Raw genomic sequence first — 24,432 nt, forward strand, 5'->3', positions numbered from 1 at the left:
TTAGTTAGCAAACTATAAGCACCCTGTGTTTTAAGTAGCTGAATGCATGTTCCTGTAGAGTAGCTAGCACAGCTAATTAACAAGGTAGCCAGAATAAACAGCAGGAAGTTCTGATCTCCTGCAATTTAGCAGGAGGATGTTCCATAATTTTAAGTATATATGTAAAAATATATAATGTATACAATGTAACATTTTTGCGGCTGTAATAATAAAAGGTTGTGTTATTTCGACAGAAGCAGGGATTCGCAGAGAGAATCTTATCCCAGCCGTTGCCTCCGCCGTACACATGAAAAAGGTGCTTTATCGCAGAGAGAAAAATATCGCCTGAGCACAGTCTTGCATAACATTGACTTAAAAACCTGTGGGACTGCACTCCAGAGCATCAGCGTACTTATTTCTCATTTTATATCCAATTTTAAAACCGGGCACCTTCTTACCACGAGCCTCCCTTTCATGTTGCTGCTGTCGACAGACAGACAAGCAGCGGTAAAATGGTAGTAAATTTTACCGGGGAGTGCAGGGATGCTCGGCGCTCTGATCTGAAATTCCGATTGATGAGCAGGATCACTGCAAGGCTCCCGAGGTGGGTGAGAATACTGCCATTTTTTTTTTTTTTTTACACCGCCGTCCTCCGCAGCACTTCAACACCTTCCCCCTCCAACCCCCCGTTTCTCCCTGCCACTCCCAAAACACGTCTGTAAATTTCCACCTCGACCGTGTCATGAAGGGAACACGAGTGGCTCGGCACGAGAACGAGCGGGAAGTAAGAGGTCTGACGTATCTTCCGCACAGAATCATTTATAGTTTAAAAAAAAAAAACTCTACCAACTCAGATATGCAGCCTGTTACTCCTGAGAGATCAATGAAACGTGTGTGCCTGAGTTTCAGCTCTCTAATACTTTATCAGTTTATTTCTCATGGTTCAAAGCCAATCATCTGAACGTTATGCGACGCACACACTTCATTTTCTTCTGCAAATTTCTTGCAGAGCACCAAACAGGCAACACGCATTAAGATTCTTCACTCCTTTTATTTCTGCAAGACAACAAAGAGCTAAAACTGAGAAACAACAAATTTGTTTTTTTTTTTTTTGTCCTTATTCTTGTGATTGCTTGACAAGTTAGCCAACCTACTAAGTTGCTGTATTCGTAAAACCTCGATGGAGAGGTGTTTTGTAACAGCTGCAGGCCTTCATGCAAACACAAACGGCGTGTGCGTGATCATAACAAGCAGGGCAAATAAGATGAATACGATCTTTGCATCGACATCACAACAGATCAGTAAGCTAATCAAACCCTTCTGGAACGTCACAAAGAGCCACACATACAGTCAAACGGATTCAGGCAGCGCATTGAAAGAACACTCTTTAATTGGTTAATGTGGGTTAGCTTTAATTCTTAATCTTCAGGACTGGCACCTATTAGCTTCCATCATGCTCATTAAATAAGGACTTTACAGCCACTGGAATAATAGATAACTGCAAATGAACTGCTGATAATCACATGGATCAAGAGTCAGACCTCAGATAAAGACCACTGAATTAGGGCAGCAGTCATCAGCTGCTTAGCCAAGAACGAAATTCAGTTTTATTTCGTTAGGATGAAACTGGCTAATGGACGAGTCACGTTTTCTTTGCCATTATAGTAAATTACATTCAAAGATCTATGGTTTGGAGGATGCTCCTGCTCCCTGCATAAACTCAACAACCAGAAATGCCAACGATGCCATCTAGTGTCCACCACGGCTCGCAGTTGTCTATTTAGAAAACAACAATGAGAGAATAGATGTGGGACAACATTTATTTCTGCCATTCGTCTGGCGATGTGCTGTGTGCACAGCAAAATTGTAGCCCAAAAGTTGAAGTTTGGTTCAATCAGACTATTAGTATACAACCAATACTTAAAACAAAATCCTGCAGCTCCTTCAGGGCTGTTGATGGCCTCCATGCTGCCTCTCTGCCCAATTTCTGTCTTGATTTGATTTTGATTTTCGAGTAGATGGTACAATCAGTTGAACAGCCTGAAGGATAACATGGAAAGCCCATTTAAACAATGGTTTCCAGCATGCTCAATGATGCAACGCAACGTTTTAAAATTAATTTCTGGGGGAAAAATAAAACAAATTGTTATATTATTGTTGCTTCAAATTTCCTCCAGTTATTGATGACTCTCGTGTGTAAAATGCTACTTGGACAACTTCACTTTATTCAAGTTCACTAGACCTGATGGAGGATGAAACCTCAAGTAAATGCTGAACCTCTTTTCCGAGAGAGATTTGATTGCTTCAATCTTAGAGTGAATGTCACGTCAAAGGTAGAAAAGCTTCTCTTTTTTACATTTTGTTGAGAAAAAAAACAAAGAAACATGGGATTTTGAAAGTACTGTGAACACTTTTATATAAACACTAGCAGCTCTGAAGAGCTCAGAACATGGTTGGTGAGCGGAAAACAACTTGTCATTAAACTCATTGTAAAGATTTCCTAAAATTAAACTATGTAAATGAGTTAATACAGAAAAGTCACCGATTTGAGATTTCAAAAGGATGGCAGAGCGGCGAAACAGTTACAGTTTCTAAATCTAACAATCTTTCAGAAGTCCATCTCAAGATGCGCTTTGATCGCGTTTGCTCAACTTTGAGAAGCTCGGATGAAAATCAAAGTCTTTATGGGAGAATGAGAGTTCTGCAACGTCAAACCAGCAATTACTGTCAGGAAGGAATTTCATCTCCAAGCCAAAGCTCCGCTCCATCGAGCCTCTCAGTTTCACTTTGTTTTTGTTGTAGGTGGCGACAGTTACAAAACAAACTAAAGGGAACATCACATAATTAAGGTGTTAAGACATTTTATGAGCGTTAATCCCTCAGACATTGCTTAAACCTGCAATAACATGCAGAAGTGTTATACAATCAGATTTATGCGACGGTAATTCACACAGAAAGCTGCGGAAGCTTTTCGTGTGAATTATCTGGCCTCCCAGACCAGACAGTCCACGTAAAAGGATCATTTACACTCTCAGGAAGGAAAAAGTCACGAGGCCGGCACAGACCTCCGGCTCTTCAAAAAACAGCAGAAAACCCTTCTAAGCTGGCATTGCCTCGGTTTTCCACTGGAATGACTCAGAGGCGGCAGTGCGACGAAGAAGCCGTGACTTAAAAAAAACAGGACAGAGAGCCGGTGGGTGTCAGCAGAAAAACAAACACCGTCTGGTCAGTGTGCCACAGACTCTGAGGATCACAAACTTGAGGCTTGGCGCAGGCAGCTGAGCCTGAATAAACATTTCCAGTCAGACTCTGAACCGATCCGTCTGTCGATTGTCCACCGAACAGACTGACCGGTTGGCTGCAACAAACAGCCAACCGGTCCGAGTGTTGGCTGCTTCAATTTCCCATGTTGTGTACCATATGATCTAACCCTCCCAGCTATATAAAAAACTAAACAAAACAACTAATGACTCATGCGACTTAAAGTATAAAAGTTGTGTCTAGTTATTCTTTCCTTTTCAGTCAGCTGTTTATTGTTTGGATGGACGCTCCACCCACATCAGCCAGGATGTCAGACATTCTCGTCTAACAAGCAGCTGTTGTGAGGGACGTTTCTTGTTGACCGAAAACACAACTAGCGAAGAGAGTTGGAAACAACCCCGCTATGCAAAACTTGGTTTGGAGACCGGTTACACCTGTACAGTAAGAATCACGGTCAAAACGCCCACAACGCTTTTCAGAGATCACTTAACTGACCACGTCTCATGTTCTCATTCGGAGCCTTGCCTGCATTTTTAAGTTAAGAGACAGGCACGTTGCAGGAAAGAGCCTGGAGCTGCAGATGAGCGAACGACGGGTGGAAAAAAAAAATAAAATACCAACAGTGCAACGTGGCAACTGAACAGCTGACTGCTTTCCTCATTCAGGCCCAGTTCCGTAAAAAGACAAGCCTGCACGGTATTCTCTTGAGCAATACACACACACACACACATACAACTATGTCTCCTTTAATGTTTGCACTACACAGACACAATCATTTTTAATAATAATAAAAAAAAGACATATTGTTGCAATTAAATGGGTAGTCGACGACAAACGCAGATTTAAAATCTTTCCACAAATTTACTTCAGAAAACCCTTTAAAGCACAGAAAGGATCTCTTTTTAAAGTTGTTGAGTAATTTTGGAGAACTTCAATATGTAGTTTTAGATTGTAGATATATATATTTTTTTGCTCTCATTAGAATATTTAAGTTTTGCCTTAACACATAACAGTGCATTGGATGCAACACAAGCCCACACTGACTTGACACTGATGCCCAGGATTTGTACCAGTTGTCAACTTTGTACTAGCCGGTAAATAGTAACTTCAGTACAACCATGTAAGCAATTAACTTCGGCTTAGATTTGCAGATTATACAACATGTAAAAGGCATGGAAAAAAACAAACAAACAAACAAGGTCTTTAAAATTAAAATCTTCCACCAAAAAACTCTACTATAATAGTGCTATAGTGCTCAACGTGATAAAACTTTCTTGTTTTATTCCCACTGAGGTTCTTAAGTTATTATCGAGGGATTTTCTCAGATTACTCAGAGCCTCGTTTATTCAATTGTTTATTCCTTACAACATTAGAAAAGATTATTTGTTAGATTTTTATGACCACATTTTTCTTCATGTCAGTAAAATTAAATATTAAAAAAAAGTTTGCCTGATTTTTTTTTTTTTTAATTAATGGAAAAAAAAAACCTTCAATTCATGTAAATCATTTCTTCCAGTATTCTTTTATCTCCCCTTTGGCTAGATTAAATAGTTTATTTTGTGAGCCTGTCTAAAATAAATGAATGTATAACAACAATTCAAGGAATTTTTATTGAACATATTGAATTTTATTTTAATTATTATTAATTATTCACACAATTAAGGTATTTTATCCACCATTATGCACAGTGATAACATTTTTTTGAATTTAAATTTAAAAATCTGATAAGAGTTTGTGACAAAAGCTTGGAGTCATGATGAATGGGAACAGTCTTGTAATTCTTTAATTCTCTGTTGAACAATCTTTCTACTGAATTTGGTATTGAAGCCCAAAAAAACGAAAAATACCAATTCTCTTGATATTTCTGACTATATCTCACTCAAATATCAAATTGAGGTTAAACCATATCTTACCACTAGACATTTTTAGAATATGAACATGAATATTGATATAGATCTTTGTTAATACATATGCACACTCCATCTAAAATCCAAAACTTGTTGAATGGTCATGTCAGTTCTCAAATCATGCAACTTCCTGAACGCCAACCTTCTGACTTTTGTCCAGGTCAAACAAACCGTATCTCCATAACTTTACCACCTTATCAGCACGCAGAGTACACCGTGTTTCACAGTTATGTCATGGGGTCAAGTACAGTTAAAATGCAATGTATGGGGGCTCTCACCTTTTTGGGGTCATCGTAGAAAATCCCGATGGGCCTGAGGTTGGGGCCAATGCTGTAGGTCTCCGTGAAGGCTGCACCGCTGTCCTTGTAGGCGCCCTGCTTGAGCTTATAGGCGACAGTGACGTTCCTAATCGGAGGAGCCCCCGTTTTAACGACCACCTCCGAAAGGAGCCCCGAGTACACCAGCAGCCCACCGACCGTCAGCACCAAACACAGCAGGAGGAAGAGTATCAGGAGCAGCAGGACCGAATCGGACATGGTGCAGCTGAAGTCAGTCAGGGCAAATCCGAACCGTTCCCTCCAAGACACACGACAACAGTGACCGTCCCAGCAACACAGAGAAGCGCTGTTGTTTCCGTTAAACGCGACGCAGTGGAGACTGTTACTAGCATAAAAACAAAACAGAAAGCTAAAGCCCTGCGCTGGAAGTCTGGAAGGACCGTTCGGTGAAGGTATTTCCCCAAACAGTGAAGCACGCTTCCTGGATGGTCCATTGTTGCTCGTTCAGGAGGGGGACAGTCGCTAATATAAGAAATATCAAGCTAATTTCTCCTCTCAAGTTCCACCAATAAAATACAAAGCATTTATATTAGTAAGAGTAAAACGTGGAATTCCCGCTGTTAAATTTAATTACTATTCAGAAAGACGACAGCAAAGGTTTTAGCAGCACAGAACCCCCCTATTTAACTGACTGTGGTCCCATCCAGGCGGTCATTAGGGAACGAGCTGTGAAAAGCGACAGAATTTAGTTTTATTTTTTTTTACCTCTTTACTACGAAGGATTTGTCAAATATTTATGTGACATTTTGACTAAAAATGTAAATAATAATAAAAGTAATTAAAAAAATGTTTTCGGTATACATATATTTGTTTAGAGTTATAAGATTATTACAATGTGATTTATTAAATACAGAATTAAGTTAAATGTATAATGAAATTGAAAATTATTTAATATTTTATTTATCCCAAAGGGAAATGAAATGCTGCAACTCACATCCAAGTATCTTCAAAGAGTCGTTGTGGATGGTGATGCTGTGGGGCAGGAAGGAGCTCTGGTAGCAGTCAGTCTTCCAACCAATCTGAAAAGGCCTCTTAATGAAGACAGTCTCATAACTGTCACGACATTCCTGGGCAGCAGAGACTGTATCCCACAGTAGCATATTCTGGATGAAACCATCATGTGTTTTCCGGGATTGTACAAAATTCCATCCAGATGCACAACATCCAGATCTAGCAAATTACCACTTTTTATTATATTTCCAAATTAGATATATCCATTTCTGTGTTTATTATTTTCTATTTGTGTGCTACAGTTGACCATAAAACAACTGAACCTCTCAGTGTGTTTCGTCAAATAGATACCAAAATTTTATAGGTTTACTTGCACAGGAGTTTAACTGAGGACCAGTCACCTTGTTGCACTTCTGACTGATCAGATTACACAGGATTGACTTCTGATTTTACATAGAGATCTAATGGGATGAATACTAATGAATACAAATGACCACCTCCCTATCAAGAATTGCCTCTCCTGATCAATAAAACAAAGCCATGATGTGCTGCAACACATAAATTAGGTAGATCTGCTTACAACATATAATTAAGTAGCAATAAATAACTTGATCAGAAATTTGAAGTTATGACACCATTTTTATTTAAATTATCACATACTATAAAATTTAACATCATGGCAAATGTTATATGGCACTTTGGACCCAAATACTACATTAGTATTATTACATGCTTTTGCAATAAAATCTGGAAATATTTTACACCATTGTGCTGAAAGGTGTCTGTACCGCTTTATTTTCTGTTTTTCATATATTTATACCTTAAATCTCTTCATTGAGACCAAAGCGGAACCAAAATAAAGCTCCTTGTTTGCGTGGCGAAAAACCTGGTGAGTAAAGCTGATCATGATTCTGATTAAAGACATTTTGGACCCGAGTTTAAAGTACTTCCTCTTTCAAGAGTCAGCAATCCACCTCTACTTGTGTTTGATTTTCCAGTTTAAGGGGTGAACAATTTAAAAGTCCAAAACAACTTGGAGCAGCATGTTAATACCGTTATGAAGCCGTTCTTTTCTTCAGGCTCCAAGTAGGTCGCCTCCAATTGTGCCGACTACTTAACTCGTTCAGAATCGTTAATACCTGTCGTTTTCATTTTCTCACTTGATTAAAAGTCTTAACATGGGTAACACGTGTCTTTTTGCGAGGCAGTGCGCCGCTTTCGCTCTTCTGGGAAGCGTTAGGCACCGAGTGCGACAAGCTGAGTTTTTGTGTAAAAGTAAATAAAACCTTTTTACTCGCAAAGACAACTCTGGACGTCATCCGTGCCTGATCCCGGCAACACAGACGTATTTACGTTAAACATTTGAAACAAACAATTTAAGCAGAATTATTGTGATCAAAGCAATCTATTATTTATTGGCTGACAAATAAAAGATTTTATTCAGAACACACAGTAACAGTAGTCCTTTAATAGGCATGTTAAGATGCAAAAATTCATCCCATGAATCCTTTAAAGTGACCGGCATTTTGTATTTTATTGCCTAAATGTAAACAAACCGTGATTAAATATTGGCCAATTAGCATTTAATAGCTTAAAAATTACTATTAAATCTATTAAACACAGACAAAAAAAGATGAATCTGTAAATTACTTTTTTTTTTTTTAATGAAATAAAACAAAAGTTTACATATTTAAGTTTTAATCGGAATCGTCTGTACTGCCCTCCTTTCTGCTGATCCTACTGGTTTAGTCAGAATCACCGTCCTGAACCTGCAGAGATAAAAACATGATATTTGTTTAAAATGCATAACTTACTTCAGGACAAACTTTCAAGTAGAGCAACGGTTCTGCAGAGCGAATCTGGACTTCTGTGAAAACTATTAGCCTTCAAAAGTCAACTCCAGAAGTTTTCATGTAGAGGTTGCTGCCCTCTAGAGCCTCAGCTGTCTGTCAGCAGGACTCATTTAAACTTCTGCACATATTTTGATGTCTCAAAAGAATATTACGAAAGCCCAAACCTTGTTCATTTTAAAGTGAACAAACTTATCCCAGACACAGCGTAAGAAAACAGTTCCTCGTTACGGTTATGTTTAAGAGATTTTCAGTTCTCATCATGTGTTGCAGAATGCCCTCATGGCTGCAGCTCCACTCAGTTAAACTGTGACCATTTCTCAATTGGTTCAAAAAGTAAAAACCACCATTATTGACTTCTGACTCTGATTACGCCCATTTTAAATATGAGTCTATCTGGTTTGTTGTATTTAGTGCGTGTAATATAGATCCTTAGTTGTTACTATGGTGTTTTACATTCAATACATGATTATTTTGTTGACCATTTCCTGATATTTCTTTTAATAAGCTCAAAACCCCTATACGTTTTTCATTTCAAATGCCCTGCTTCTACAGACCCACATTTCTATGTTTTACCATCATTTTTGTTTGAATTTAAATGCAAAAGTTTACAGTGCATTTATGGGAAATATCACTGCCGTCCTCAGGCTTTACGGATGGATGACAGTTAGTCTGAATCCATTTCTTTAACAGGCAAGTACCTCATCATCTGACTGTTCCTGTGCTGGCGGTAATTCCTGATTCCCCTCCTCCTCCTCTTCGTCGTCGTCGTCATCGTCATCACTCCCTTGTGATCTCTGAGAAAGTATCTCTTCACCCTGCAAGATGCATCACATGATTCTTTTGGAGTTCGCGAATCAAAAGCCGCCGTCGGATAAAAGTTAAACCATGCGTGACCTTCAGGTTCCTGTTCTTCAGGTTTCCCATCCAGAAGGCCTCCTGGCAGTTGTTGAGTGTCAGCATGGCCTTCACTCTGTACACAAACAGCTCCAGGCTCTTCTTCACTGCTGGCACGTGGTTAGTTAGGCTGGTGTCCTGGTGAATCTGAGAAAGAGAAACATTCAGATACCGTGAGGATAGGAATTTTACATGCACTCAACATGGACACGAATGTCAATAACTCTGGGCTCGTCATTTATTTTAACTACTCTTCCCCCCCCCCCCTTTCCCTCTTTCTCACAGCATCAAATGTGTACATGTATCCCAACTAGTATTTCACAAATTATCCTGAACAAGCAAAACAACAACAACAAGAACAACAAAAATAATTTAGTAAAGCAATCATTTCAAAACAAAGTAATTTATTAAAAATAAGTCCGTTTGTGATATTTATTTCCAGGATGAGTGTTTGTAGATTGTCTAAACGACCCTGAAAGGCCAACTGTTGTTATTATACGGTTATTATGGGAGCTCTTCTTGAAGTATTCGTGAGGTTTTCTGCCGCCAGTTTTGCAACACGTTGCATCACGGGATGAAAATGAATTCACAGAACGAGTAAGAAGAGATAAAGCTGTTGCTACCTTGGAATGTCCACACATGTGGTGGAGCTGCCGAGTGCTAAGCTGGAAGGTCTTCAGCAAACTCTGGACATCCTCCTTTAAAATGCAATTTATGCACACAGTGTTTATATGCAGAGTTTATACACAAAAAACTGTATTTTTCAGCTTTTGTAAAGCACTGGCTGTAAATCTACTTGAGATGATCAAGAACAACCTGAAAAAAATTTTTTGACACATTTCTTGATACTTACAATATGCCTTTTAAACACTATGCGATCAAAATGCAATGACCAAACGCACTAAGCACAACTGATATTTCCTGCGAGGTCTGCTTTTTGGTTACCTTGTGCCTCTTGAAACTGTAGTCTAGCAGCGGCATTCCCAACTTCAGAAAAGACTCCAGAAAAAGTCGTCCATACTGGCAAAAGCAAATCGTGTTTTTTGGTTAACAAAGTAACAGCAGCAGAGGAAACTAAATACAATAACCTCCAGAAAGCAAAGAAAGCCAACTCACCTTTAAGGACACATTCAGTACTGGCCTGGAATCAAACACCTACAAGGTGATCAAAGGACAAAAACTTTTATATCTGTTTTTGTTTTATATCTAATTGTTCTCCATATTAATGTATGAGAACAATTAGAAAGAATTAGATTTCACTTGGAAGAGTCAATTCATATTTGGACATTAAAATATGGAAACGTGACAATTTGAGTGAATAGTCTGTCACCATAAATTATGTTAATAGAAGTTTTATTATTAGTGACTATTTTTTTTCTTTCAGAGTGGAATAATTAAACATCATGTAGCTGCAATAATCTTTAAAAATAAGAGCTGCCAATTTAGCAAACTTACTAAGGTACATATTATTATGTATAACTTAGAATCTGTATATGTATTGAATAAAGTTTTGTTAGAATCAAACCTGTACACATGGTTCTTGAATTCATTTAAACAAAATGCCTAGAAAGAGTTCATGTGAACACTCGAGTGAAGACGTAGAGGTTTTACTGCTTTACGAAGGCATGAACAGATGAATTTACCTTCACCAGGTTGACTAGGATGTGAAAGTCTCTGACGGCCAGGTTCCACGTCAGCAGCTTCTCGCTTTGAGCCTAAAAGATTCACACAGATGCTCTCCGTCTTACTCTTCAAATCACAGGAACGACTGATGGACGTCACAAACAGGAGCGCAGGCAGTGCTGCGCCCAGGAGTCTGACCTCAGAGCTGTCGCTCGTTTTACCAGCGGGAATCCTCCTGGCAGCTTTCTCCAGCTCGGCCATCAAAACCTTGTAGAAAACCAGGAACGTTTGTCTGCAGAATACAAAAAAATATATATAGTCACTGTACGTTTTTTGCAAATATCAGCAAATAAACTGACTGCAGTTTTATGGGCCTGGTGCTCTCAGGTGCTGCTGTAACTTACAGGAGCAGAGAAGATAACAAATGAGAAATGAGAAGTAGTTTACCGGTTCAGAGTGGGCCAGGAAGCAGAGCTTTCATCTTTGGACGCGTTGATCAGCTCGGTGATTCCTTCTCCGGCTATTTCCTCCACCGCCTTCAAAACGTCGTCGACGTGCTCGAGGTAGATGCTGAAGAGAGTGAGGAAATACACAATCCGTTGAAGAGAGGTCAGAAAATACATATGAAAAAAAAAAATAGGAGTGCGTTCAGAAAGAATGTAATCGTTTTTTTGTAACTATCTTGTGTGAGCTATTAGTTTTAGTTCTGTGTGGGATTCACAAAGCAGGTCGCACTAAATACATGCAGACAAAAAAAAAATGTCTTTGAGAGAAAATTAGACTTTCTTTTTTATAAGATTATCATTTACCTCTTTCCAGTTACAAACACTGAAGACGCAGTGACAACATCACAGAAACTAATTTATTCTGTGCTCAATATGTTGTGTGCCTTTAAGATGATTTCCATGGAAATTTGATACAAGGCAAAAAAACAAAACAAAACAAAAAAAAACAGGATAGGTAACTACGCGCAGCTATCCTTTCTGGTGAGCCTCCGCGTTGAGCATTTTTGTGTGCGATGCAGACCTACCTCAGGAGCGTGTGAAGTGCCTCGTTGAATTTGCTGCCTCGCTCTTTCTCTCCGCTAGCCGTCACCCAACTTTGGTTCAGGAAGCGGCGCGCCAGGGAAGCTGCGATGCAAAAACGAGACCAGATTCATCACATTTTTTTTTTTTTTTTCTGGATGGTGGAGTGGAAGATTTATGTCCGGATGTCAGCCTCACCGGTCTGCTCTCTGTAAGCACCGGGGTTTCCTCCCTTCTCTGACACAGTTGACAGGAGCTGGGAGAGACACAGGGCTGTGCTCAGGCTCGGCATGGTGCTGCGGAAGTTCAGCAGGTACTCGAAACTGTGCCTAGAAGAGCAGGGATGAATATTAGGCATCGCGACACAGGGGTGCAAGTAAAACAAGGATCTTAAATCCTTAATGAAAACCAGTCAAAGTGCAGAATCTGGTCTGTCATCTGGTTTAGAAAATCGGAACCCACTTGACGAGCTGCTCCAGGGTCAGTTCAGGACCCCCTTCTTTAAGTCGTCCAGCCAAAACCCCCAGAGCTTTCTTCAGCAAGCTCCGCTGTCCTGGCTGGCTGAATCCAGACCTGACGGATCCCAATTATAGAACAGCTCAGCAAACCAAGAAAAGGCCGACACGGTGCGCCGCACTTCCAAGCTCCTGGGTTTAGGACCCAACGTTCACTTACCAATTCAAGGTGGTGTTTATGACCTGCAGGAGCAGCTGGTAACCTGATGACATCACCTGGTGCTCCTCCACGTCCGTAGATGGTCCGTCCACAACGCCGTTGTTCTCAGACAGCAGAGTCTGTAAATGCACAAATGCATTCAGTAAGGGTTTTTTTTTTTTAAATTCATTTAAAGAGACGACAGGAGACATGAGAATTAAGGGATTCTGTACCTGAAAATGATTATGGCAGTTTTCCAGATGTGAGCAGAGGGCGGGTAACAGCTGGACACAGTAGGACGCGATGTCTTTTGTACTCCTCTGTTGCAGATGTGAGAATCCCACGGTTTTATCCGCCCTCATCTACGAAAATAAAATGTCTCTGTTGATGCAGCTTTATAGATTTGCACCTTGATCAATGTTTCTTCTAAAACGGTGGAGAACTGGAGACTGAATCCTTCTTAGCCCTCCTCAGCACAAAGTTTTTGTTTTTTTTGTTTTTGTTTTACTTTCTGCAACTACTTTTGGCCAGAAAACACCCTCCTCCCTTTTGTTAACCTTTAAATAGTTTGTGAACATGCAGCTGTCCTCTTTGCTGTCGTGTCGTATTAGTCTGTACCTTGAGGAACGGAGCTCTCTTTGCTGGAGCGGCAGTGAGACTGAACTCCAGCTTGTGCTGCATATCCTCCAGCAGGAAGACCAGCTCAGTGGGACCCAACACGACCTCCTCTTGAACCTCGGTCATTTAAATAATGTACCGGGTGTTTAGGATAAATGCAATTAAGCCAAAGCAGGATCACATCAATTATTCACAGCCTCACCTTAGTGTGGAGCTCCGAGTCCAGCAGCGAGCGTGACAGCAAACCACACTGCAGCACACTGAGCACCTCCATGTCCAGCTCTCTGAAGAACGGCCTGTACGCCGTCAATCTGACGCTGAGCCGGTTCTCTTTTTCCTTCTCCTTTTCCGGCTGCTCCTGCAGAACATTTATAATTGTTTTTTTTTTACATCCGCATGTTTATATTTGCTTTAAACAGAATTATATTCATCTAAAGCCGCCACCTGCTGAGTTTCGTCTGCTTCGGTCGCCTCCTCAGGCTGAGAGGCGCCTTCTGGGGCATTCTTACCAGGAGCCTTTCGCTTTTTCCCCGTTCCATCTGAGCAGCACAGGACAGTTAAACAAATACAAGCTAAAATAGTACATTAAGCATAACTACACCAGTTGAAACAAAGAATATATATATGTGTGTGTGTGGGGGCGGGGGGGATTTAACTACCTTTCTTTGCCTTGTTCACAGGAACACCAAAACTGATCCCATCTGTAGTTTCTCCATCAAAGTTTGAAACAGGTGGCATGTAACCAGGAGTTCCTGAAAGCAGGAGGAAAAAACTAAGACTAATTGGGTATGGGGAGGGGGGGGGAAGGGGTTTATAAATCAGTTATTGGAGAAACAAACAAAAAAACACCTGCGAGAGCCCTCTCCAACAGCGCCTGCAGAACAGTGATGTTCTGCAGGCGAGTCATCACCTTCATCTTCATCTCCGTCTCTTTCTGTGTGCAGAACGCGTTCACGACCTGTGAAAACAAACTTCAGTCACATTGGCATCTTTATAAACGCTCGTCCTTTTTTGTTTTCGAGCTGCAGTTACCTCTCTGAACCAGTTGATGGTGTGAAAGAGCAAAGAACAGAGGAACTCCCTCTCAGCTTTTGACAGGCTGTCAACTTTGTCCACTACGTCCATGTTTGTCAGGATCAGAGGACATCCTGTGATGTGGAAAATGTAAACGTGCAGAAAAAAAAAAAATGCTTTAAAACTGAGGAAGATTTAAAAAAAAAAAAGAAGAAAAACTTGTTTCTCACTGTTCTCACCCACGAGGGCATCGATCTCTTCTAGATCTCCCTGATGCCGTTTCTCTTCACAAAGCCTCAATAGGCGGAAAAAGGGAGATAAGCAGAGAGGGGACACCCGCCTGTAAAAAAAATGCAGAACATTAGCAGTCATGGTCACAACCTACATATAAACATCCCGTTTCACAAAGTCACCGACTTTTCTTGCTTCTGTTTCCCAATTTGAGATCGCTGCTGCTCTCCTTTATGTTGGGTTTCTTTGGCCAGCAGAGGCAACAGGTTGATGGCGATGCCTCCCTGACTCTCATCCTCCTCGAGGTTGTACAGGGCACAGGCCGGAAAGATGAAGGATCTGGAACGAAGAACAGAACGTGAGCTGAACGGGTGAAAGAAAGAAACTACGAATGAATGAACAAATAACTCCACGGAATAAGTTGTGGGACATTAGAATGTTTGGAAATAAAAATATTTTTCCATACGGTATTTTCTTTCACCATGCCTATCCTAACCCAGAAAACTCATTCCAAAAGTCATGGCCAAAGGTTTTGAGAATGACAGAAATATTATATTTTCACATGATCTGCTGCCCTCTGGTTTTCATGTGTGTATGTCAGATGTTTTCATCACATACAGAAATACAACTGCAATCATATTATGAGTAACAAAAGCTTTTATTGACAGAATGAGTTAATGCAGCAAGTCAATATTTGCAGTGTTGACCCCTCTTCTTCAGGACCTCTGCAATTCTCCCTGGCATGCTCTCAATCAACTTCTGGACCAAGTCCTGACTGACAGCAGTCCATTCTTGCACCATCAATCAATGCTTGCATTTTGTCAGAATTCCTTGGTTTTTGTTTGCCCACCCGTCTCTTGATGATTGAGCACAAGTTTTCAATGGGATTAAGATCTGGGGGGTTTCCAGGCCATGGACCCAAAATCTCTATGTTTTGTTCCCTGAGCCAGTTAGTTATCACCTTTGGTTCATGGCGAGGTGCTCCATCATGCTGGAAAAGGCATTGTTCATCACCAAACTGCTCTTGGACGGTTGGGAGAAGTTGCTCTCGGAGGACATTCTGGTACCATTCTTTATTCATGGCTGTGTTTTTAGGCAAGACTGTGAGAGAGCCGACTCCCTTGGCTGAGAAGCAACCCCACACATGAATGGTTTCAGGATGCTTTACGGTTGGCGTGAGACGGTGGTAGCGCTCACCTCGTCCTCTCCGAACAAGCTGTTTTCCAGATGTCCCCAACAATCGGAAAGGGGATTCTTCAGAGAAAATGACTTTACCCCAGTCCTCAGCAGTCCACTTCCTGTACCTTTTGCAGAATATCAGTCTGTCCCTGATGTTTTTCCTGGAGAGAAGTGGCTTCTTTGCTGCCCTCTTGAGACCAGGCCTTGCTCCAAGAGTCTCCGCCTCACAGTGCGTGCAGATGCACTCACACCTGCCTGCTGCCATTCCTGAGCAAGCTCTGCACTGCTGGTAGCCCGATCCCGCAGCTGAAACAGTTTTAAGAGACGGTCCTGGCGCTTGCTGGTCTTTCTTGGGCGCCCTGTAGCCTTTTTGGCAACAATGGAACCTCTCTCCTTGAAATTCTTTATGATGCGATAGATGGTTGACTGAGGTGCAATCTTTCTAGCTGCGATACTCTTCCCTGTTAGGCCATTTTTGTGCAGTGCAATGATGACTGCACGTGTTTCTTTAGAGATAACCATGGTTCACAGAAGGGAAACAATGATGCCAAGCACCAGCCTCTTTTTAAAGTGTCCAGTGGTGTCATTCTTACTTAATCATGACAGATTGATCTCCAGCCCTGTCCTCATCAACACCCACACCTGTGTTAATGGAGCAATTACTGAAACGATGTTAGCTGGTCCTTTTAAGGCAGGGCTGCAATGAAGTTAAAATATGTTTTGGGGGGATATAGTTCATTTTCTAGGCGAATATTGACTTTGCAATTAATTGCTGTTAAGATGATCACTCTTCATAACATTCTGGAGTTTATGCACATTGCCATTATAAAAACTGAAGCAGTAGACGTTGTAAACATTAACATTTGAATCATTCTCAAAACGTTTGGCCATGACTGTACTGTAGGGTGAAGTTACAGCTCTGCAAAAATTACTTTAATCAAAATATCCATATTTATCCATTGAAACTGTGCAAATTATGCAAATAATTTACAATTAAAATTATTTTTTATTTTATTTGATTTTGAGCACCAACCCTGCTATATCTGGTCCAAGGTCCACTACAAAGTCATCCTGGAAGTCATCCAGGACACTCATCCCAATCATTTCCTGTCAAAACATTGCAAACAATGAACGTGAAATACTTGTTTGTGAGACTGCTTAATCTTAATCTGAATGTCTTCATCTTAAAAATCGTTGAAAATATAACAAAACGTTGCCGTTTTAGTTTTCCTTGGGGAAATTCCTGAGACGTACCTCCACCTGCGGGTCCAGCGCAGAACTCCAGATCAGGTTGGCCAGTTCATCGTAGTACAGAGCCGCTGCCTCGGGAGAGCTTTCGCTGCTCGACTTCACCAGCTCCAGCAGAGCCGTCACCTGGAAGAGAGACAAAAGACATGTCAAAATGAGAATCATTACATAACTGTATGTACAATGAACTCAGACCGTATCAAAAAGCCGTTTGTTCAGACACACTTACGGTTTAGTCAGCGTTTAGAGGAATGCTGCTGCCTTACCTGTCTTAACGTTTCCTGGGACAGAGAGCTGCTCTGTGATTCCTTTCCTTTAGGCCTGAAATGGAGGAGTGGATAGAGAGCAACGCAGAACATGTGAGACAAGAATGACAAAGACACGAATCAGACGAAAGAACCAAACTGAAAAGTTTACATGGAGCATCACCTCAAGGCTCCCATGCTGCCGACAATCATCACAGCGCCAATGATGCCTATGCGCTTGTACTTTGGCACGGTGCTGGAGAGCTGCTTACGGATCACTATGTGCATGTCGTCCTGCAGGAAGAGAACGAACCGATTGGTGGGGGCGGGGGGAAGAAAAAAAAAGGGTAGATGCAGATACCCTCTGATATGTAAGCGCGCGTGAATAAGCGACCTGTATGTGAGATCCTTGCTGCTGCTGCCCAAATGCCAGTCTGCTCAGAAGGTGGAAGAGTCTTCTGATCTGCTGTGCTGTGAGATTGTCCATGTAGTCCAAGATCCCCTGAGTCAAACACACTGACCGGTTCAAATCCAACCCGAACACAAGAGCGACTTTAAAACTGTCAAGTAGGGAAGTGTTTATTTCCATGACATCTGTCATGTTCATGCAGCACATTTTTCACAAAAGCCACAAAAAAAAAATCTAGTTTTTACAACTAAACGGAAATAAAAAAAATCAACAGTGTCCATTCAATATAGAACCAATTGTAATAACATAAAATGTAGACTAAATTTGCAAGATGTTAAAGCCACTACATTGGACGATGTTAAAAGTTAAATTAAAGAAAAGAAAAAGAAAAAAAAGCTCATTGAGCTACTCTCCCTAATTTTAGTTTGCAGAGGATTTTGTCATTTGGGGCATATTTTCCAAACACTTAATATTTTGTTCCTTTTTTTATATATATATATACATAGCTATAGTGAAAGAACAATTAGATATTTTTTTTTCCACATGGGGCAGATTCATGTACCTTCACAAAAACAGCATAGAGAGCCATTTCTGAGGGTTTTTCCACGACGAGACTGCAGAGCAGCTCCAGGGCCACGTCCACCTCCCCGCTGACACCGCTGCACACGTGGGTCACAAGAGAGCCAACAACCTCCTGTAAAAACAACACCAGGCAGATTTAAATCACTCCGAGTTACTTCCAGGTTCCTTGTGACCAAATTTAATATTGACTTGCTGAATTTGACCCCTTCCTGTCTTCACATCTCCCTTCCGAACAACCGTTTTCAAAACTGTTTATAATTTACCTTTGTCACATATATTTTAATAAATTACAATGACGATAAATGGGTTCAAATCCCACATGTGATTTTTTATTTTTTTTTACTTTATACTATTTGTTAAAAACAGAAGAATTATTAGAATACTAGGATGTCTTCAAACTATAAAAACCGTAAATGTCCTCCTTCTACCAGATAATGCGTCTTGGAATCATTAAGCCACATTTTCTTACACTACACTACGAGTCGTGTGTATAACCCTACTTATTTCTGTCTGCTACCAAAGCTGGTACAAAACAAAAATCGCCCCTCTGAGGCTTTGAGATCTAAAACGCAGACATGCACTGATTAACACCCCCACCTGCTGGCAGTAAGAGTCAAACGCAGTGAAAGAGTGGCTGTACATTTGCCCACCAAAAGGCACCACGCAGGGGTCAGGGGAGCGCACCAAACTCTGAGCGAGAGCCAGGATGGAGGGGAAGTACCCCCGCATGACCTGCAAATGCAACAATTACAAGAGTAAAACTGCTGCTGGGCGGTACTGCTGCTGTGCAGAGGGCTTGCGTGTGTTTTCCAGACTGAGCCACCTGAGAGTAGTCCCTGAAGGTTTTCTGCAGCAGAGCCTCCCGCATGAGTCCGGTCCTCACTTTGAGCTTCAGAACTCTCTCGGCGCCCCGGCGGCTCTGGTTGGCGTTGGTGCAGTGCAGGATGAAGAGCACCAGCAGATCTAAAACCTGACACGATGACACGGAGATCACCGATATACAAATACAAACTCGACATGCAGCATTAAGCATCACAGCGACAGGTGCAGATTTGAACAACGTCTCGTGCCGACAGACGTCAGTGACAAGATGAACGGTCCTTGTCAGGAAGGAAAAAGTAAATGATTGACAAAATTAGGCCAACCAAGCAACTTAAAATAGGCAACAAGATGTTTACAAGCGGTAAAAAACATGCGAGGGTTTCCCAGCTGAGAACAGACTCCACTGCACTCACCTTGTGGTCTTCAACATCATCCACAGACTCGATCGCCTGGAGAAGAAACCAAAAAGTTAAGTCAACAGCAACGAAGATTAAGAAAGGCAGCTGTTTTTAACCTAGGCAAAAACAAAAATAGAAAATAGAATAACTTAAAAATCTTACAACCCCATTAATAAAGCGCTCACATTTTAATATATTCACTTTTCCCTAACATTGTTTTTGCTTTTCTGCCATTTGTGCATTTCATCATCCATCCATATCTCATTATCCCCAAAGGACCCCCCCGCAGGCTGCTGCAAATCTCCAGCGGTCACTGGTGGAGAGGCAGGGTCCACCAAGGACAGGTCACCAGTCCGTCACAGGGCAACACAGAGACACACAGGATAAACAACCACGCATACACACACTCGCTCATTTTTGGAAATCTAACCTAATAATGCATATTTTGAGCCAGTAGGGGGAAGTCAAGAGCACCTGCGGAGAACTGCTGGGAACATGCAGAAAGACCTCAGCCTGAAATATTGAACCCAGGACCAACAAATGCTAAACCCCTCACCACAATGTAGTCATCTTTAGGAAAAAGGTTTAGAAAATTGTTTTCCTGGCAGATTATTTACTAACCTTGAGCCAAGCCTCAGAAATAGTTTTCTGGAACCGGACCGCCGACTTGATGCAGTCAAGTACCAACGTAACGCTGTCCTGACTGCTGCCAGAAGCGGTGGCTGTAGAAGCAGATCTAAAGCAAAACACATAATCAGGAACTTCCTGAGCCGGGTCGAAGCAAACATTTTGATATCGAGCTGCAGCAGAGCTGAACCCAGGTGCTTCTCACCCTGCCGAAGATTTGCTTTTCATGCGGATCTGTGAGGCCTGCAGCACCGGAGGAAGAACGCACTGCTCCAGCTCCAGCTTCTGACGCAGATTACTCACCACCTGAAGACAGACAAACACATGTCTTCATAACAATTACCACCAAAGAAAGAGTGAAACGATATGGACGTGACTTGATGTCTGACTTCATGTGCGTTCGAGGCCGAGACAGAGTGCAGGATGAACTTCACCACAACGGGCAGGTCTTCCAGCTGGACAGCGGCGAGCGTGGCCATAACCGCCTCTCGGACCTGAGAAGAGAACTGTAACCAGTCAGGGTGCAGTGGTGTGTGTGTGTGTGTGTGTGTGTGTGCGTGTGTGTGTGTGTGTGTGTGCGCGCGTGTGCGGAGAAGATTAAAACAAGGGATATAGTTGCTTCATTTACTATTGGATTCAAACCTGCTGACTTTGATTTTAAAAAAACCCTGCAGCACATCTTTTCCCTGTCACAGTCCTTAGAAAATAAAATGATGGATTTAACATGCAATAACTGACAGAAAGATAAAGATCAGTATCAGCTAGAAAAGGCCTAATCAGTGCATCTCTAATTGTTAGGAGTTGCCAATATAATTGTGCATTAGGAACAAATATTTAATAAAGCGCTTCAATACCCCTCTTAAGAAATGTACCTCAAATAAAAGTTAATAATTCAGTGTAAAATGATGTCGCTACAGGAATTTATTTCAAATTCGCTACAGGAATTTATTTCAAAATTCCTGTAGCGAATGTAAAATAATCCCATCTTTACTTGGGGCGTCAACGACATTATCAGGCTCTGTACCTCCGTCAGTAATGACGACGAGAGGTTGAGACTGGAGAGGGCGTCCAGGATGGGAACCGTCAGTTGAGTGTTCTCCTGGAGCAAAGCACTGCAAAGAAAAGGAAAGGGATGAAAGCCTCCAAACCGACAGCAATAATAACAAAACTCCAGTGTCATCCAGTCCCTACTTGAGCTCCCTGGCTATGTCATTGTGCTGAGAGTCTTCTAGTATCTCAGGTAAGCTGGTGATGATGTCACGCTGCACCTCAACCGGCGCTACCGACACCAGCTCCATCAGCTTCGCAGCAAGTTCCTACAACGCAGGAGAAATAAATACATCACCACCTCCTTAAAACACGCGACTGCAAACAGAACAAGTCAGCTTAAAACTTCAATAAGTCGAACAGATGATAAATATATCACCTTTGTGTCCACGACTCTGTCCAGCCATTTCAGCTGGTTAATAATCATGCGAGGAATATTGAGTCCTCCGTCCACAATGCTGTGATTTACAAAGCAAATCCAAACGGGTCGTGAAAAAGACTGCGAGAAATAGATGAAGCGTTTTCAAATGGACATGTGAAATACTGACCCATCGAACATAAACTCAGGGAGTTTCTCAAGTAAGGTGCTGATTATCAGAGTCTGCAAGAAAATGCGCAAGTCATTAGAAATTCAGGGAAACAAATCTCAGAGAAAGGAGTGGTTTTTTTTTCTTTTCCTAACAGTGTGACATCCTCATGTCACACAAATATTGTTTTGCTTTGTTTTTCCGCTGTGTAGTTAAAGGCAAAACACAAATAAATCAAACCTGCAGCATTTCGATCCCCAATAACATTCTGATGAGGCTTTCCTGGAATGAGCTGACAGATCTGCAGCAAAGACAAATGCTTGGTGGCATGTTGCACAATTCAAACATAAGCATAAACGTAGAGCACAGAAAGCTGCTGAGTGGACTGTTCGCTTCCCAGAAGGTTTGCATGTCCATTACCTCACGTCTCCTTCAGATGGCTGTGGGACACATGGAAGAAGGCAGTTCCTGAACCTGTCCGGGTTCTCAACGTAAGCCTCCAAATCCGTTACAAACTCCTTCAGGATCTAAATGCATAATGATGTGAGCGAATGTGAGCAGCAGTAGCAAATGAGGAAAAGTTATGTGCTGGTATTTTACTCACATCAGGGTATCTGGGGCTTTTCTGCAGCTGCTGCTGTATTCGCTTCTGGAAAACCACCTGGTCAACAGCTAAAAAAAAAAAACCAGAACATTTAAGCAAACATGATACTTCGTTAAGTTAATTGAAATGTTTTTACACTAGTGTGTGCGTTTACCGATCTCATGCGAAGCGCCATTATGTTTCAAGCTGACGCCGGCTTTTTTTACAAAAGTGACAAAAACAGTTTCGCTTGTTTCCTCTGAGGCAGCCTCTTTAGGCTGCCGACTGCTGTTGCGACTCTTCTTTGCCTCTGTAGACAAAAAAAAAACACAATATTACATAAAATAACACTGTTAACCAGATATTAAAATATGAAAACTACAGAAGACACAAACTGTATGAAAAATAAGTCAGTAACAACACACCTTCTATTACCCTTTCAAACTAAAAATGTGTATCTCGTTATTATCACTTTCTTCACCCAGAGTTTTCTCTAAAGGACTGAGAACTTAATTTATTAACATTTAAATATTAATAAACATACTCTTATCTAACAATGGATCGTGCTGTACTTATTTACCATTTCCCCCGATGTAAATGGTAGGAACCATGGGTTCTGCTCCATACTAGCTTGCTATAGTTTCAAATAATTGAAAGATTTTAATTATTGCTATGACAATAGCGATTTAAGAGTAGGTGAGTGAATATTTTCATACAGGTATTTTCTGTTTTAAATCAGCAGCATGGTTTCTTGTCTTTCGGATTTCGAAGAGTGGCTAAGCAAAGTAGGAAAACAGTCATATATGACCAATACGAGGCACAGTGATGAGCTAAACAAAATATATACACAAAAGGCTTTTGTTGGATTTTTATAAGAATTGTTTGAGTATCTATAACTGTCACACTTATGGGTTGTTGTTGTGGGGGTTAATCAAAAATATTTATTGAAGTGGGATTTCTTTTACCGTCACGGAATAAATGGACCTAAAGGTTAGATCGTTTCCAAATATTTCCAGTGTGAGTTAATGCCGTTGAAAGGATATACCTGATAATTCAGACATAAACTTGAGAAAGCTAGCATCTGTATACAGATAACTGTGGATTTACATCAAAACTTACTTGGGGCGGCAGTTGTTCCCGCTACTTTTTCCACAGAGGAGCGTCGCTTTTTGCGCATCATCTGTTATATTATAAAAGGAAAAAAGTGTTAAAAGCAGTTGAAGCATCTTTGGTAAATCAAAAACATGACAGCTAACACCGCAACGTACGTTCAATACTTTGGACTTTGTCCCCAATCGCCATACAAACTTAACGTTCTAAGTAGTGTATTGTTTTAGCAGACCCTAAAATTTAAACTAAAAATAATGACGAGACATACTTTTCCACAGAACGACGTCAAGAGACAAGGAGCACAATGATGTTGCAAAACAAACTCTCGCGCCAAAGTACGGAACACGTCACGACGTCAACCCTGGCTCCTCCTCCTCGTATTGAAAACTGAAAGAGAACGTGCTTCACGCTCCACGAAGAAGCTGCTTAGAAAATTAAACTATGGACGTTGTTGTTACAGTTGGCCCATTTGCGTGAAAACGTTTACAACAACGGTTACGCCGTTTGTAACCTTCCACCAATAGGGCGCGTATTTTATGAAAAACGGTCTAATATCAGGCGGGGTTAGGACTCTTAATTCCCCTAATTTAAGAGGAACGCACTTACACCGGTGTACGCCAGAGTAGTAAACACGCGACCCTCTTAACGTCGAAGAGTACGCTGAGCTGAGCTCTTTACTTTTACTTCGACTCTCCTGTCATTTCTTCGTCAAACTGTTTAAATCATTCCTACCGTCAGTGCGACTCTCATAAACAAAATGTAATGAAAAAAAAGAAAAATAAGTGTCGGAATAAATACATTACAAATTAGAAAATCAAAAACAAGAAATATCCCACAATTTTATTTCACAATTATTTTTGTCTTAAATAATAGTAATAATACATGGAAGTATCATTTTGAAGGGGAGCTCAGAAAGCACAAAACACACAAGAGTGATGACCTTTTAAGTAAAATTAGATGATCAAGGACGGATGATTTTTTTTTTTAAAGTATTATTGTTGGCTCAGCTTTTAAGCTTTTCTTAATTTGGAGAAAGGAATGTTTTTTTAAAGAATGATTTATTTATTTCCTTTTTTTTAGTAGAAGGGATGAAGTCACATGAGGGTTTGCTGAACCACCCGACTGACCATCATGTGAGATGTTGCAGTCATGCTGCTTGAGATGCTGCGGATGAAAGGAGATGTAGGGATGGGATGTGGAAGCCAGAAGCCCATAAATACCCTTAATTCTTCTTTATTTGATAATTAAACACAATATTTTATCTCCTTCAGAATTGGATGCGGTCTGGATGAGCTGGAGTGGTCAAA

At 41.0% G+C, this 24,432-nt stretch overlaps 2 protein-coding genes and 1 long non-coding RNA gene across 5 annotated transcripts in view; 1 reads left to right on the forward strand and 2 right to left on the reverse strand.

Annotated features, from left to right (window-relative positions):
* Positions 1-5,914, reverse strand: part of tex264a (testis expressed 264, ER-phagy receptor a) — a 71,474-nt gene extending 65,560 nt beyond the window's left edge. Inside the window, exon 1 of the mRNA XM_007570420.2 lies at positions 5,426-5,914. Coding sequence (XP_007570482.1) covers positions 5,426-5,683 — 258 coding nt within the window. The 5' untranslated portion in view covers positions 5,684-5,914. The remainder of the gene's footprint in view (positions 1-5,425) is intronic.
* A 1,908-nt stretch (positions 5,915-7,822) lies between these two features.
* Positions 7,823-23,604, reverse strand: fancd2 (FA complementation group D2). 3 transcript variants are annotated; one of them, XM_016680878.1, is made up of 44 exons: positions 23,394-23,604; positions 23,135-23,195; positions 22,191-22,325; positions 22,037-22,104; positions 21,853-21,959; positions 21,673-21,733; positions 21,454-21,506; positions 21,285-21,363; positions 21,050-21,174; positions 20,883-20,970; positions 20,248-20,352; positions 20,064-20,164; positions 19,853-19,967; positions 19,247-19,282; positions 18,835-18,981; positions 18,609-18,743; positions 17,992-18,123; positions 17,415-17,522; positions 17,205-17,314; positions 17,042-17,096; positions 16,782-16,901; positions 16,561-16,634; positions 14,535-14,687; positions 14,357-14,457; positions 14,136-14,251; positions 13,953-14,061; positions 13,763-13,855; positions 13,548-13,642; positions 13,306-13,461; positions 13,104-13,220; positions 12,719-12,847; positions 12,507-12,625; positions 12,294-12,404; positions 12,030-12,160; positions 11,837-11,936; positions 11,254-11,376; positions 10,941-11,098; positions 10,827-10,837; positions 10,300-10,338; positions 10,129-10,203; positions 9,807-9,881; positions 9,184-9,330; positions 8,988-9,104; positions 7,823-8,205 (listed from the first exon to the last, which is right to left on the reverse strand). In XM_016680878.1, the coding sequence occupies exons 2-44, from the start codon at positions 23,193-23,195 to the stop codon at positions 8,182-8,184; spliced, it is 4,314 nt and encodes a 1,437-aa protein (XP_016536364.1). In that variant the 5' UTR covers positions 23,394-23,604; the 3' UTR covers positions 7,823-8,181. The 3 variants fall into 3 exon arrangements, with proteins under 3 accessions (XP_016536364.1, XP_007570484.1, XP_016536365.1); XM_007570422.2 differs by having other exon boundaries at positions 10,827-10,898; positions 11,005-11,098; positions 23,394-23,603; XM_016680879.1 differs by lacking the exon at positions 23,394-23,604 and adding an exon at positions 23,284-23,386.
* Positions 14,856-16,061, forward strand: LOC107838463 (uncharacterized). Its single transcript, XR_001664530.1, has 2 exons — positions 14,856-15,411; positions 15,758-16,061. It is a non-coding gene; the product is annotated as an uncharacterized LOC107838463 (long non-coding RNA).
* Positions 23,605-24,432: the final 828 nt, after the last annotated feature.

Source organism: Poecilia formosa, unplaced genomic scaffold (genome assembly GCF_000485575.1).
Source record: "Poecilia formosa unplaced genomic scaffold, Poecilia_formosa-5.1.2 Scaffold260, whole genome shotgun sequence".
Taxonomy (NCBI): domain Eukaryota; kingdom Metazoa; phylum Chordata; class Actinopteri; order Cyprinodontiformes; family Poeciliidae; genus Poecilia; species Poecilia formosa.